General features: G+C 37.9%; 1 protein-coding gene across 2 annotated transcripts; it reads right to left on the bottom strand.

Moving 5' to 3' along the window:
• Positions 1-1,382: 1,382 nt before the first annotated feature.
• Positions 1,383-10,757, bottom strand: LOC142607173 (protein FAR-RED IMPAIRED RESPONSE 1-like). Of its 2 annotated transcripts, none has more exons than XM_075778596.1 (3): positions 10,618-10,757; positions 9,248-9,771; positions 1,383-1,856 (listed from the first exon to the last, which is right to left on the bottom strand). In XM_075778596.1, the coding sequence occupies exons 1-3, from the start codon at positions 10,619-10,621 to the stop codon at positions 1,632-1,634; spliced, it is 753 nt and encodes a 250-aa protein (XP_075634711.1). In that variant the 5' UTR covers positions 10,622-10,757; the 3' UTR covers positions 1,383-1,631. The 2 variants fall into 2 exon arrangements, with proteins under 2 accessions (XP_075634711.1, XP_075634712.1); XM_075778597.1 differs by lacking the exon at positions 10,618-10,757 and adding an exon at positions 10,372-10,556.
• Positions 10,758-14,377: the final 3,620 nt, after the last annotated feature.

Raw genomic sequence — 14,377 nt, 5'->3', positions numbered from 1 at the left:
AGGGAGAGGGGGCTAGGCAGAGAGAGAGCTGGGCAAAAGGGAGAGAGGGCTGGGTGAAGAAAGTGCTGGGCAGAGAGAGGCTAGAGGGGAGAGGGCAAGAGCTATGATGGGCTTGTTTGCATGTGAGAGTGAGGAAAAATTTCCCAGATACCATGATTTTAGAAAGATTTTAGGAAAGTTACATACCGATGAAACTATTTTGTAAGTTAGATTGCTTTTAAAACTCGAGTTTGGTAAACTTAAGTTTGGGCTAGAACTCGAGTTTAACAAACTCAAGTTCCATTCAATATTGCAGCACACAGCTTGGAATCCAAGTTTGTCAAACTCGAGTTTCAGCCCAAACTCGAGTTTACCAAACTTAAGTTCCAAAAATAGTATAACTTACAAAATAGTTTCAAAAGCATACTATGCACCAAAACTTTTCTAAAAAGCTACTATTCTGCAAATTTTGACTAAGAGTGATAATAGTATAATTTAACACTCTGTTTGTTTCGATGGAAAACTTTGTGTAAAGATAATTTTCCATGTTTTCTAGTGTTTGGTAGCATAAAAAAATATGAGTCAACGGAAAACTATCTTTGATCAACATAAAAAGTATGGCTTATTTTTAGAGATTGTTTTCCATTAAATTTTTTTAGAAAACAAATATATCTCACAGCAAGCTAAATAAGGGGAGTTAAGAGGTTGTTTTTTAACTCATTTAAAATTGCTACCAAACATTAGAAAATGAGATAGTTTTATAAAAAATACTTATTGGAAAATGACTCGTTTTTTAGAAAATGTAATTGCTGAAACAAACAGCGCGTAAGGGAGAAACATTCACGCATGTGTGGGGGAATAAAAAAAAAAATTTTGCTTTAACATCCAGCTACAGCTCATTGTAGCTGAGACTCAAAAATTTTTAACTTTAGCTTCTTTGATGTAATATGCGTTTTTAGTGTTTTGGTTGCTAAAATGCCTATTTAGTCAATTTATTAACCTTGCTGTGCATGCTATCCAAACAGAACAAAACAAATCTTTATGTTCATCTATTTGCAGCTTTATCTGCTTAACCTTGACGAACGTGACCATAAGGTATACTTTTGTGACCGTGAACTTACCGTGCATGTTGCAATTTCCAAAACCAAAGAGGTCAATATAATGTACAAAACTTACAGCAACTTTTTGATGTGCTCCACCTGTGTAAAATACACAAAAACGTGTCTCTGAGATTTTAAGTAATAACCATGATCCAGATCACATCAGGATGAAAAATCCTTCCACTAGAAATGTAAATAACTATTTGACTAATATGGTCATCACGCTCCCCACCCTCTAAAAGAAATGTATGTAAAAATAGAAACATTCCGCTGATCACTGTCCCACTAATTTAATACAGGTCATGCTCCTAAATAATCTATTCTCTTATTACTGAATGCAACACAAATACCATGCCTTTCGCTGTCCATATGTACATTAAGCACACAAGCACTTGCATGCAATAATTTACTTCTCAGTTCAAGATAAAAAAGAAGATAAAGAAGAACACTAGAAATGAAATAGTATTTATTTCAACTAAAAAAACATTTAAGGTAGATAAGTAACTATCTACTGAAACTAATTCAAAAAAGAAAGAAAAAAATATCCATATTTTACATTTTATTGCCCATAGCATTCGAGTTTTTGACGCTCTTTCCTTCAGATGCAATCTCATTTACACAGTCTGCTATGTTCTGAACCTTTTCAGACAAGTAATGTGTGTGGTCCTCAATGTGCTTAAATAGAATGTCAATGATTCCTCTATATGATGCAGACCGCTTTCTCTCAACCAGAAGCTGTTTAGTTAGCTCTTGAACTTGAATTCTCGTGTGCTCATTCTGCAGGTAGCGTATCGACAAAAAAATAAAGGAAAATATTAGTTAAAGTCAACAAACACAAATGCATTGCTAATGCCGAAACAGTTACCAGAATTGATGTATTTATAAAGGAAAAAACATCACAAACTATTTTGCATCAGTATCTGATTAGTTTTCAAAAGGTATATGTTCCTAAGCAATATCTAGAGGATACAAGGACCAGATGGTACTGCCATGACACAGTAATAATATGGATTAATATAAGTTCTTCGTACCAACCCCAAGACCTGCAACCTCCTGTCTACACATGAACGGAAATAATAACATCCTAGGTGGCTTTAATATTATCTTATTTGAAAGATTAGGGTTGTGAATTGTCTGCAATTGATTCAAACACACACACACACATTTAAGATTTCAGTTTTATTTCTCTCAATTCTCTCCCTAGAATCTGTTTCTCTTTCATGATATCAGAGCCATCAATGGCGTCCTCTGCAAATTCAACTTCCTCTACTACAAGTTCAAGCAAAAGTACACACACTACTGGTCCGTTTGGATTGAGGGAGAGGGAGAGAGAGTAGAGTAGATTTAGCACAAAATTAGCTTAATTTTAGCCAACTATACTCTACTCCCCTCCACTCCCCCTCCTCCCCCCCTCCATCCAAATAGGCCATACAATTTCTACTCATGGAGTCAATCCTTCATTATTGCTTCTGCTTCTGTCTAACATGGCGAGCATGATGACTATAAAGCTTGATTACAACAACTATCTGGTGTGGAGACACCAAATTGAGGTGATTTTGGAAGCTTACTCAATGATCAACTTCATTGAAGATAATCTTGAAGCTCCTGATCCTCTTCTTAGGGATAGCTCAGGGAATTATACCATTGAAGTTAATCCTGAATATATCCAGTGGAGGAATCGTGAACAAGCACCGTTCACTTTCATCAATTCTACTCTCTCTCCGTCAATTTTGACTCTCACAGTAGGTCAAAAATCTGGTAGAGGAGTTTGGAAGATCCTACAGAAACGTTTTGCTTCAATTTCTCGATCTCATAGTCTCAACTTAAGGGATGAATTGAGGAGTCTTAAGAAAGGTTCAAAGAGCATGAACACTTTCTTTCAACGAATCAAAGAAATTCGTGATAAACTTGGTGCTGTGGCAGTTTGTGTTGATGAGGAGGAGCTTATTCATTTAGCTCTTGAAGCTTTGCCTCCAAAATATGGTGCATTTTTTTCAGCCATACGAACTAGAAATGATGTAGTTACTCTTGAAGAGTTGAATACTCTGCTAAATGCTGAAGAAAGATCGATCAAGAAAAGGTTTGATCTTCGAGATTCTTCTTCATTTGCTATGGCAGTTAATCAGCTCAATCAATCCTTCAACAGAGGAACAGGAAGGAATGGCAACAATCGTGGTCATGATAATGGAAGAGGTAACAGCAATGGTCAATTCTCTGGTGGTCAATCTACTCAATTTCCTACTGGTTAGTCTCAGTTCTTTGGCCAATCCTACAATGGTCAAGGTCAGTTTTCCCCTTCATAGTCTCAATCCAAGTCTAGTTTTCAACAAGGTCAAAGACCTGTTTGTCAGATCTATGGTAAGAGTGGCCATACTACTCAGATTGTTACCATAGAATGAATTTCGCATATCAAGGGAGACATCGTCCAGCTAAGCTTGCATCAATGGCTGCAAGTTCAATGGCTGCAAACTCTGGTTCTCATTCAAACCAGAATTGGCTCATTAACACTGGTGCTTCTGATCATATTACACCAGAATTGGCTCAGCTTTCTCTTCATGAACAACCTACAGCTGGTGAGACTGTTACAGTGGGCAATGAGCAAGAATTACCAGTTACTCATATTGGTAATGGTAAGCTTCTCACTCCTTTCCACAATTTCAATCTTAATAACATCCTTAGTGTACCACAAATTGCTTCAAACTTGCTTTTAGTGCATAAACTGTCTACAAAATAATGCCTTTTGTTATTTTGATGCTCATCAGTTCTCAATTCAGGATTTACCTACAAGGAAGGTCCTATACAAGGGGTTGAGTAAAGATGGTGTCTATTCCATTCCACCCAATGCTTCTTTTTCATCTTCACCTACATCCTCTATCAATTCAAGTTGCATTGTTGCCGTTTCTGCTCAAGCTTTGCTTTGGCATCAAAGACTTAGGCACCCTTGTTCCAAGATATTGCATTCTGCCTTATCTGATGTACCTTTTGCTAACATTTCTCCTCCTAGTGATATTATTTCACAATGTGTTTCTTGTATAAGTGCTAAAACGCACAAATCTTCCTTTCCAAAACATGTATCCAGTACTACTTTTCCTTTGAAATTAGTTCATTATGATGTTTGGGGCCCTGCTCCTATTGTTTCTGTACTTGAACATAGGTTTTATGTGATATCTGTTGATGATTTTACTCGTTTTACATGGCTATTCTTGCTTATACATATATCTGATGTCTTTAGAGTGTTTTTACATTTTAAATCTCTTGTTGAGGATTAGTTCAAACTGTTCAATACCAAAATCAAAGCTTTAAGGTCTAATGGTGGTGGTGAATTTTTTAATCACAATTTAAGACCTTTTGTCTAGAAAATGGTATTTCTCATCAACTTTCCTATCCTTACACCCCTCAAAAGAATGGGGTGGCTGAAAGAAAACATAGACATATTGTTGAGATTGGTTTGGCTATGCTTCATAAGACTAATCTTCCTTTGTCTTATTGGTCTTATGCTTTCAGTACTGCTGTCTATCTTCTTAATAGGATTCTATCTTCTGTTCTTAATTTTGTCTCCTTGGCAGAAGTTTAACCTTAAGAAGCCTTCTCTTCATGCTTTAAAGGTCTTTGGTTGTGCTTGTTCTCCTTTTTTGAAGCCTTATTCTTCACATAAATTTGATCCAAAGTCCAAGTTGTGTATTTTTTTGGGCCACCCCCCACTTTCCAAAGGTTATATCTGTTTGGAAGTCTCTACTAGGAAAGTGTATATTTCCCCTCACTGTATTTTTCATGAATCTGTGTTTCAATCCTTTTCAAGTATGGATTCTGTGTCTTCTTCTCCTTCATCTCTTCCTGCCTTTGATCCTTGGTTGGCTACTTTGCTTCCTTTCTCTGTTCCGTCTGCTTCTGATTGTTCTATTCCTGTGTCTTGTTCTCCATCTTCTACTGACACCGCTTCCTTACTTGTTCCTCTTGCTATTATCCCCACTGTGTCTCCACCTCGGTCTGCCCCTAGTGTTTCAACCAAAACTCATCCTATGCTTACCAGGTCTAAGAATGGTATTTTTAAGCCCAAAGCATATGCTGTTCAGGCTGACTATGCTGTTACTGAACCTCCTTCTTATGCTGTGGCTTCCAAGTTCTCTCATTGGGTTGCAGAAATGGACACAGAATTTGCTAGCCTTCAACAACAGCATACCTGATCTCTTGTTCCTCTCCCTTATGGTAATAATGTGGTTGGATATAAATGGGTTTTTAAAATCAAGAGGGATAGCAGTGGCAATATTGCTAGGTATAAAGTACGGTTGGTGGCCAAGGGTTACTTGCAGCAATATGGTTTGGATTATGAAGAGACATTTAGTCCTGTTGTGAAGCCTGCTACTGTCAGAATTCTTCTTGCTGTAGCAGTGCAATTTGGCTGGTCTCTTGAGCAATTAAATATATCCAATGCTTTTATTCATGGGGTTTTACAAGAAGAATATATGTGTTCAAGACCTGACCATGTGTGTCTATTACATAAAGCTATCTATGGCCTTAAGCAAGCTCCAAGGGCCTGGTTTGACAGCTTTACCACTCAGTTGTTTCATCTTGGATCATGCCTCTTGTGCTGACAGTAACCTCTTCATTCTCATTCATTCCTCTCATATTGTGTATCTGCTGCTTTATGTTGAGGATAAATCATCACTGGCAATAATTCTTCCTTTGTTACTGAGATTGTGAGTCAGCTTGGTTCTTCTTTTATTCTTAAGGATCTTGGTTGCTTGAATTACTTTATTGGGCTTCAGATTGAACACAGATTCTGGTCTTTTCGTTCATCAGTCTAAGTATGCTCAGGATTTGTTTACCAAGTTTAACATGCTTGACTGCAAGCCTTGCTCTAATCGTTGTGCCTCAAATCATTATTTTGTTCCAGCTCATAGTCCTCTCCTCACTGATCCTACTGCCTATAGAAGTTTGGTTGGGGCACTTCAGTATATGATATTTTCCTACACCAGATTTATCCTATGCTGTGCAACAAGCTTGTCAATTTATGAGCAAGCCTACTCAACATAATCTTGTAGCAGCTAAGAGGATTCTCAGATATTTGAAAGGGTCTTTGCATATGGGGATTCATTTTCAGGCTGGTCCTTTGTCTCTTTCTGCCTATTGTGATGCAGATTGGGCTGGTGATCCAATAGATAGGAGGTCCATCACTGGTCTGGTTGTGTTTTGGGTGGCTCTCCTATCACATGGTCTGCTAAGAAGCAGCCTACAGTTTCAAGGTCATCTACAGAGGCTGAATACAGATCTTTGGCTATAACTACTGCTGAGCTTAATTGGTTGAGGATGTTGCTTAAAGATCTTGGTGTTTACTTATATCATCCTCCAATTTGTGGTGTGATAATGTTTCTGCTCTTGCCTTAGCTTCTAATCCTATCTTTCATGCTCGTTCTAAGCATGTAGAAGTTGATTACCATCTTGTTAGGGAGAAGCTTTTAAACAAGAATCTTGTGGTTAAGTATATTTCTACATCTGATCAGTTGGCTGATGTCTTTATCAAGTCACTTCCTTCTCCTCAGTTTCATTTCCTTGTTCACAAACTCATGAGAGTCCCTCCCCTTCGTTTGAGGGGGGACGTAAAGGCAGAAGGTACAGAGCAGAAGGAGCAGCATAGATAGCAGAAAACAGCATGTAGTTTAGTAGAAGTTCTGTAAAACTACCTGTAGCTTAGTATATATCATTAGTGGCTGAGTTAGTTGTGATTAGTGGCCGCATGTACATCTGTGATTAGTTCATTAGAAAGTAAGTTAGTTTTAGCTTAAATCCCGCTGGTTAGTTAGAAGAGGTTAGCTATAACAGTGTATAAATATCTAAATCATTTAATCTATTGTTAGTGTGTGATAATACAGGTTTTTCATTTCTTGGATTCTCTCAATTCTCTCTCTAGAATCTGTTTCTCTTTCACCTATAACAAAATGCACAATGAAGATACCATCCAAATACGTAACAATTTTTCTGACTTTTGAAAGCAATGATCTATACAATTTTCCATAGATTGACAAAAGCTTTAGATTCAAACCAAAACATAATTTGCAGCAGGATATTAAGTTCTAATCTAATCAAATCCATATGGCTACCTAATTGCACACAAATAGGAGCCAATGATAAAGGGTAGAGTTGATATTAGGTGGCAGTTAAAAATACAAGAGGAAATGAAAAAGGGTGTAATGTGTACAAAATTTTGCCAAAGCAAGAGAGCAACTAATGGTTAGAATACAAAATGAATATAGAATGAATCCCATAATGAAAGAATCCAGGCAGGATATGGGAAACTCAATGGACTGGATATATGGGTTATGAAAGCTTAAGTGCTAGTTTGGCTGGGCTATAGCTTTGCATAATATAAGAAGCTCTAGCAACTTGAGAAGCAACCCTTCTGTTAGTTCTCAAAGCTTCTAAAAAATGCAAGCTGCTTTACAAAAATAACTATAAGGTAAAGTATCCTTTGGTTAATGAACAGCTATGGAGTAAGCTAATGTGTAGACCACATTGATTTCCAAGAAATAGTAACTTATACTATCTTAATATGAATCTTGCTAGTGGTGGACCAGTATTTCCCTAATATGAATCTCACTTCAGCTTGAAGTGTGATGGCATCTTAAAGGATTATGAATTGTGTCCATAATGTCACCCAGAGGACCGAGTTGAAAATTTTCATAGATTGCCCTAACATCATTATTTTCTCTCATGGAACTTTAACTTCTAGTCCAACTACTGAGATCAACAACATAAGCAATAGAAATGGAAAATTTTGACCACACCCACTTGCCCTCCTTATTTTTCTCTCTAAAAATGGGTAATGGGAAGTCCCTTTAGAAAATAAGTAAAGATGAGGTTTTTGTTTATGTACAACTTTTTAAAACCTCACTTATTACGTATTTTGAACATCCATTTGCCATGAGCTTTTTCGTTTAGCTTTTAGCATTTAGCTTATTTTGTTTATATACAGCTTTTTAAAACCTCACTTTTTCAAGTACAAGTTTACTTTGATCCACTTTCAGAGAAAAACAATCATCAAAAAGCCAAATAAGCTTATGCTAAACGGACATGTCTTACAAATGGATACTCACCCTTTAGTAACTATCTTACTCAAAACCTCACATCTCTGGCTGATAGGTTCTCACATTTTCTTTGCTACTTTCTCACACAATCCGGTTTTTAGTCTAAATACAGGATTTGAATCCTCTCCATTTCAAAGTGAATGCAGAGTTTCCATTTGATGGCTAAGCGTGAAAGTGGAGTAAATGTAGGGTCTAGATTGTGCTAGCTCATTTAAAAATTTATAACTCTAGTTTGGTTTAACCACAGTTAAATTTTAAATAAGTCAGCACACCCGACATTTACTCCACTCTCAATCTTAGCCATTAAATGGACACTCTCCTTTTCATGTGGAAATGGAGAGGATCCTTATCCCTAAACACAACTCATCATTTCAGTCAAAACTACCCAAATCTACCTTCATGAGACTTTCAGTTGAAACAAGAGATCTTGATCTAGCATTAGATCTCCATCCATTAGATACTCATATTCAATTGAAAGTATCAGAAACCCGGGAAGATCCAGAAACATAGAGTTGCAGTTTTCAACCATTAAAACTTATTCTCCACTACTAGCCACAGATTTAGTCCATCAATCTAATAGTTTTGGCATCAACACCACAAATAGGGGGTGACAAACATAGTAATCACCAATCAGATAACACTAGGACATAACAACTGGTCTGCATGTGTATGGAATATAACCTATTTATTGAAATTTAGAATGAAACACACACACATACACACTAACTATATATATATATATATATATATATCCTTCCCTTTTGTCCTAATAAATACCATATATGTATACGAAATTGTCATATTATAAAGACAGTAAAAAACTTTTTTAGTTGGACTGATGCAAAATTGAATTTCTAGGAAGGCAGGAAGCCAGGAACTACAACATAACTTTTCTTTTTCTTTTTTCTTCAAAAGAATTGGGGTTTGATGCTAGTCGATAAGCATGCCATGGAGCAAGTATATAATACATTAATCATACACAGAAAAGTTTCCAACATATCATAGGCAAATATAGTTTAGTGCCATCGCTAGACATGAAAAGTAATTTTGCAGCAATATGAAATACATAAATGGTGAAGAACTGACCGGGAACTGATTATACATTGATGATTTTCGACCCTTTCCAGGAACCAACACATGAGTGTGCTCCTTGACAAATTTTGTAACAAACCACTTTCCAGTGCTCAGTTTCTTTATTGAAAGCATTGCCTTGCAACCAACCCTAGTGGGAGACCGTGTCCTCACAGTCTTCATATCATGCTTATCAGGCACTCGATAGCCCTCTTTGTTACATACCCATGTTCGACCAATAATAGATTTGTCAAGCCTTGAGCGAGATAGATTGCTTACACGTGGTATGAAACCCATACGCATTCCATATGCATTGTAAAATGCATGTGCAGCAGCTTCTGATTCGAATTCTTGGCCCATATATGGTTCGTCTCGTTCAACTGCAGTTGACTCTGCTCTAGAAGAATTTTGAGACATTTCACAGGTTTGTGCAAGATGAGAACTTCCAACTGTTGCAACGTCATTACTTAATCGAAGCTCCACATCAGATGAATTATCTAAATACCCATCACGAACATTTGTATGGCATTCAGAATCCACTGCAACATAATTTTTCAGAGCTGTTACCTTCCAGTTCAGAAATACGATTCATAAACCAGTGTCCATTAAAAATATGAAAATCTTATATCCACTTTTGAATCAAGTATAATTTGATGAAACTAACTAAACTATCAGGGGAAATTTCTCAATTAACTTAAATTCAACTAAGTTGTGGTTGACTTCATGGATCATTTTTCAACTAATTGGATTTAGCCACAAGTCATCCCAAAAAAAAAAAACAAATGAAGAGGTTATGCACTTGGAATTCAATAAAATTGAATTAGATTTTAAAAGAACACAGAAAAGTGGAAAATAGAAACTGCAACAAAAAATTGAATTAGATTTTAAAAGAAAAACCGGAATGCTCTATATATACAACTAGTACATTTCATACTGAAAAACAAGATCATGTAAACTAGACAACAGAAAGGTGTGAAAAAAAAAAATACATAATGAGTCCAAATTCAGCCAATTTTTTAGTCAACCTAGTATACATGTAATGCTGGAAAACACACACACACACACACACAAACATAGAATAATTAATAAGTCCAAAAATCAGAACTTTTCAAAGCTGAGCCCTCACACGACCAACCCACTTTAATTTGAGAAAAATGAAGATGCTGTAAGATACAGAAACCATGTGTGCAAGTTATTTCTGTTGGGATGGCAAAAACCCATTTGCTAAGAGAAAAGTTCGGATGCAAAGAGCTAACTTTTTATGGGAACACCAGGACAAGCAATTTTGGCAAAGTTAAAACCCAAAGAAACTCAAAATAATCGAAGTATGAAACATTGGTTCTGATTAAAAAGAGAGTTTCCAAAAAAAGAAACTTTATACTCACTCATTGATTTTGTAGCTGAAAAACTTTCACCCTCCAAAAGCTCTTGATTGAGAGAGAGAGAGAGAGAGAGATGGGCTTCTTACTTTGATTATTTTGAGAAACAAGTTACGGTAGAGCTGGGCACCGGGCAATATTTAAAAAATAATATTATTTAAACTAATATTGTTTTGAAATTATTTGGGTTTCAATAAAAAATAATAAAAAAAATCGAACTATTTTTAAATTGTGACATATTGAAACCATTTTCTAAAATTAGCCCTATGAATAAAGAGCAACATCATATAATAGTGTAGCCACCCAAAGCTGTTCTGACCAGTGTATTTGGGTCACAATTTATTTAGATGTGGGTTAAGACTCGATCCTATAGATTAGGCCCCAAAATTTCCCTGGTTCCTCTCAATTCTCCGGTGTTTCCCTGTGTTTCTCTTCTCTATTGCTCTTCCACTCCCCAGATTTCCCAACCCCTTCTCCTCCACCTTCTTTCCCTTCTTATAGTCTCTTATTAGTGGGGTTAAATTATTATCTCCCTACTTCACACATATTCCTATGTTCATCAGAATCCCAAAGGATTCTCACAACTTTAGAGGATTCCCTTAGAACTTATTTTAGACGTCGAATAGTGTTCAGAGGTGATTCCTCAATGGGACTATCAATCCTCGCCCCCCCCCCCCCAAACAATCTTATTTCTGCGAAGTAGAGATAAGATCGGGGTTCTGTTATCCCACGATCGGGGCATTTGCTTCTACCCCATCCAAGAGGAACAATGGTTATGTCTCAGGAAGACCAACAGTCCACCTTTTAATGTAACGGACAAGACAGCTTGCTCCTTTTAAATACGTGGCAGAGTCTGAGATATTGAACAGTCAAGATGGTATGACGCTTCGTTTATCGAGGCACGCGTGAAGCGAAATAATGGTATGCATTAATTGCAGTTAGGTAGTTACAATTAATGACCCTTGTTTCTATAAATACCAACCATAATCTACATTTTCGTTTTCTTTAGTTTCTACTAAGCTCTAAACACTGCCTTCCTCTTGTTCCCAAGCCCTTACTCTCCCTACAAGATCACTCTCCTCTACAAGAAATCACTCTGTAAGTCTTCTTCCCCTCAACTATCTCCTTGTAACTTAGTTAGATTCAATAATATGCCTTTTGCTTACCTTTTGAAAACTAGGGAAAACGTAGAATCTTTCAGAGTTAGATATAATATTCCTCATGACGTTAAAATTTTGTACTATCACGAGGGAGACATAGAAGACCAGAGGCTCCCCCATGTAGTGTTTTTCCCTTTAATGTCTATTCTTAAGGGAGGGGTTAGGTTCCCAGTAGACCCCCTATTACTTAGGACACGCAGTTTTTACGGTCTTAGCCCTGACCAATGTTTACCCAATTTTTATAAGGTAGTTAGCTGTGTGGGGCATCTTAACCATTTGTATGGCCTGAGCCTTACCCACTATGACATCAATTTTTTGTACACCATTTGGGGGAGTCTAAAGCTCAGGTATTACCTTCAGGCTCGAAACATAATGGTTAGGTTGTGTGCCCTCCTATACAAGCTACCAGGATTCGTCGAGCACCCTGACGGTCGGCAGCCCACTGTTGTCATATCTGGGCGTTCGGCTACCTGGGTTCTTGCCACAAGGACTCACTTCTAGGGAAGCTAGGCACTTAGGTCCCCAACTAGTCAGACATGACTCTCTCCAGGGGCGTAGCCAGGATTTTTAGTTTGGGGGGGCCGAATTACATATTCATACATACATTTACACAGCTACATTTGACCTCCTAACATTAACTTATCCTCTACTTTTTTTTCATTCAACATGTTTAGTTTAGATCAAGCATTGAAAAACAATTGGAAACTTAACAACAACAATAATAATAAAAGACTTAGTCCCAAATCGAAAATTAAATATAAAAATTATATGTGTGTGTGTCCAAGAGAAAATTGTATTTTAAGTATTGTCACTCTCTAACGTTACATATCCTCAGTGTAGTTTTTTTATAATTTTATGCTTTGTGACTAACTAATTAAGTATTGACAAAAAATTTGAAACTTAACAAAAACAACAAAAAGACTTAGTCTCAAATAAAATAACTCTAAGAGAAATTTATTTTATTAAAAACTTACTATTTGAACTCAACAAACAAAACTTACCAATTAAGAGAGGAAAATACTAAAAATTTGAAAGTAACAACTATTTATGTTACAAGGTGGATAGTTTGTTGTTCTTAAAAACTATTTTTTGGAACCCAACAATTAGTTGTTCAATTCTTTTTTGCAGGGGCTAGCTCTTATTTTTTGGAGGGGCCAAATATTGATTTTAAGATCTAATATTTTAAACAATTGCAAAATATACATACATTATGAAGTATTTTAAAAAAATTGTGGGGGAGGGGGGGCATGGCCCCCCCCATTGCTAAGTGTAGCTCTGCCCTGACTCTCTCGAAACTATACAAGGTGGTTCGGGGATACCATCTTCCAAGGTCGGGCGGTAAACATTCCTTTGGAGAATCCAGTCGCCGAGGAAACAGATCTTGAAGAGCTCGTCCCACCCCGCCAGGTAGAAGAAATGGTTCAAAAGCAATATATGGCTTTGGACCATTGGTTTCCAGCCGTACAGGCCTCGGGAGGTTAGGCTACCACTTGGTCCACCCCCCCCCCCCCAAAAACCACACCTCCTGCTTCCCAATAGCGGAGGAAGTGGTAGAACGGGTACCAGCGGTGCTACGGTCAGGGACAACACTCTCACTACTGCCCACCTCCATACTCTAGCTACGGGTCAGGTGTCCACTCAGCTGACCGGTAAGACCCCCTAGGAGACACAACCCGTGAGCTAGCCGGTCATAATCGGTTCTCAAGTAGCGGCTTCTTCTTCGGGCTCTGCTGCAGAATGGGAGTGCACCTTCCACCTGGGGATAAGGTCCTTCCTTCAAACTCCTACGTGCGGACATGGAGGAGTGGAGAGGGAGGCCGTGTATCGGACAGCCTCAGGCAGGCCTTACTGCTTCCTATTAATATAGAGCATTACTCAAGCTATCAAGATAAGGACTTGGTGCTTAAATTAAAGTGGCACACTATATTGATAATTTTTTTTATCCAAACTTTTACTGTTCTATTGCTTCGGCCTTTTCTTGTTTCCTACGCCAATCTCACAATTTACAAGTGTTACCAATCGAGCTTGAATAACCTTATTTTACTTTCTTGTTGATTTAGGCTGCCCAATTGACCCATGTGGTGGAGGGTCGGCTGAAGGAGGCATAGGAAGAGACCAACAAAGAAAAGGCCCTCAAAGAAGTAGCCGAGCCCAGCTTGCAAGAGAAGACTTTAGGGCTAAATGTGATAGAGCGGAGGGTGACTACTGCCGAGAAAGCATTGGAACTAGCCAAGCAAAAAGCTAGTGACCTTCAAGGTAGGCTCAAGGAGACCGAGCTTAAGCTCGCGGAGACAGCCAGAGTCTTCTCTGCCCAAGATAAGGAACTCACCGACCTCAAGGGCAAAGAGAAAGCTCTAAAGTAGACCTACTACAACAAGGGTTTTAGGGACACCGAAAACTCAATTGGACCCGTGATCTTTCAAGCCTAGAAGTTCGAGCTCATGGAGGGTTGGATGGCTGTAGTTAACACCGTTGGCCTCCCTGAGGATTCCCCTTTCAGGAGTGTTGACCAAGTCCCGCTGCCCGAAGACCCTGTGGTCGAAACCCAAGCTGAAGAGCAGGGCAAGGACAGCAATGATGAAGAGGATGGCTTAGAGAGTCCAGAG

The sequence above is a fragment of the Castanea sativa genome, chromosome 8 (assembly GCF_040712315.1).
Source record: "Castanea sativa cultivar Marrone di Chiusa Pesio chromosome 8, ASM4071231v1".
NCBI classification, from domain to species: domain Eukaryota; kingdom Viridiplantae; phylum Streptophyta; class Magnoliopsida; order Fagales; family Fagaceae; genus Castanea; species Castanea sativa.
The sequence above is the reverse complement of the archived record's forward strand: the minus strand, read 5'-3'. Positions and strand labels throughout refer to the sequence as shown.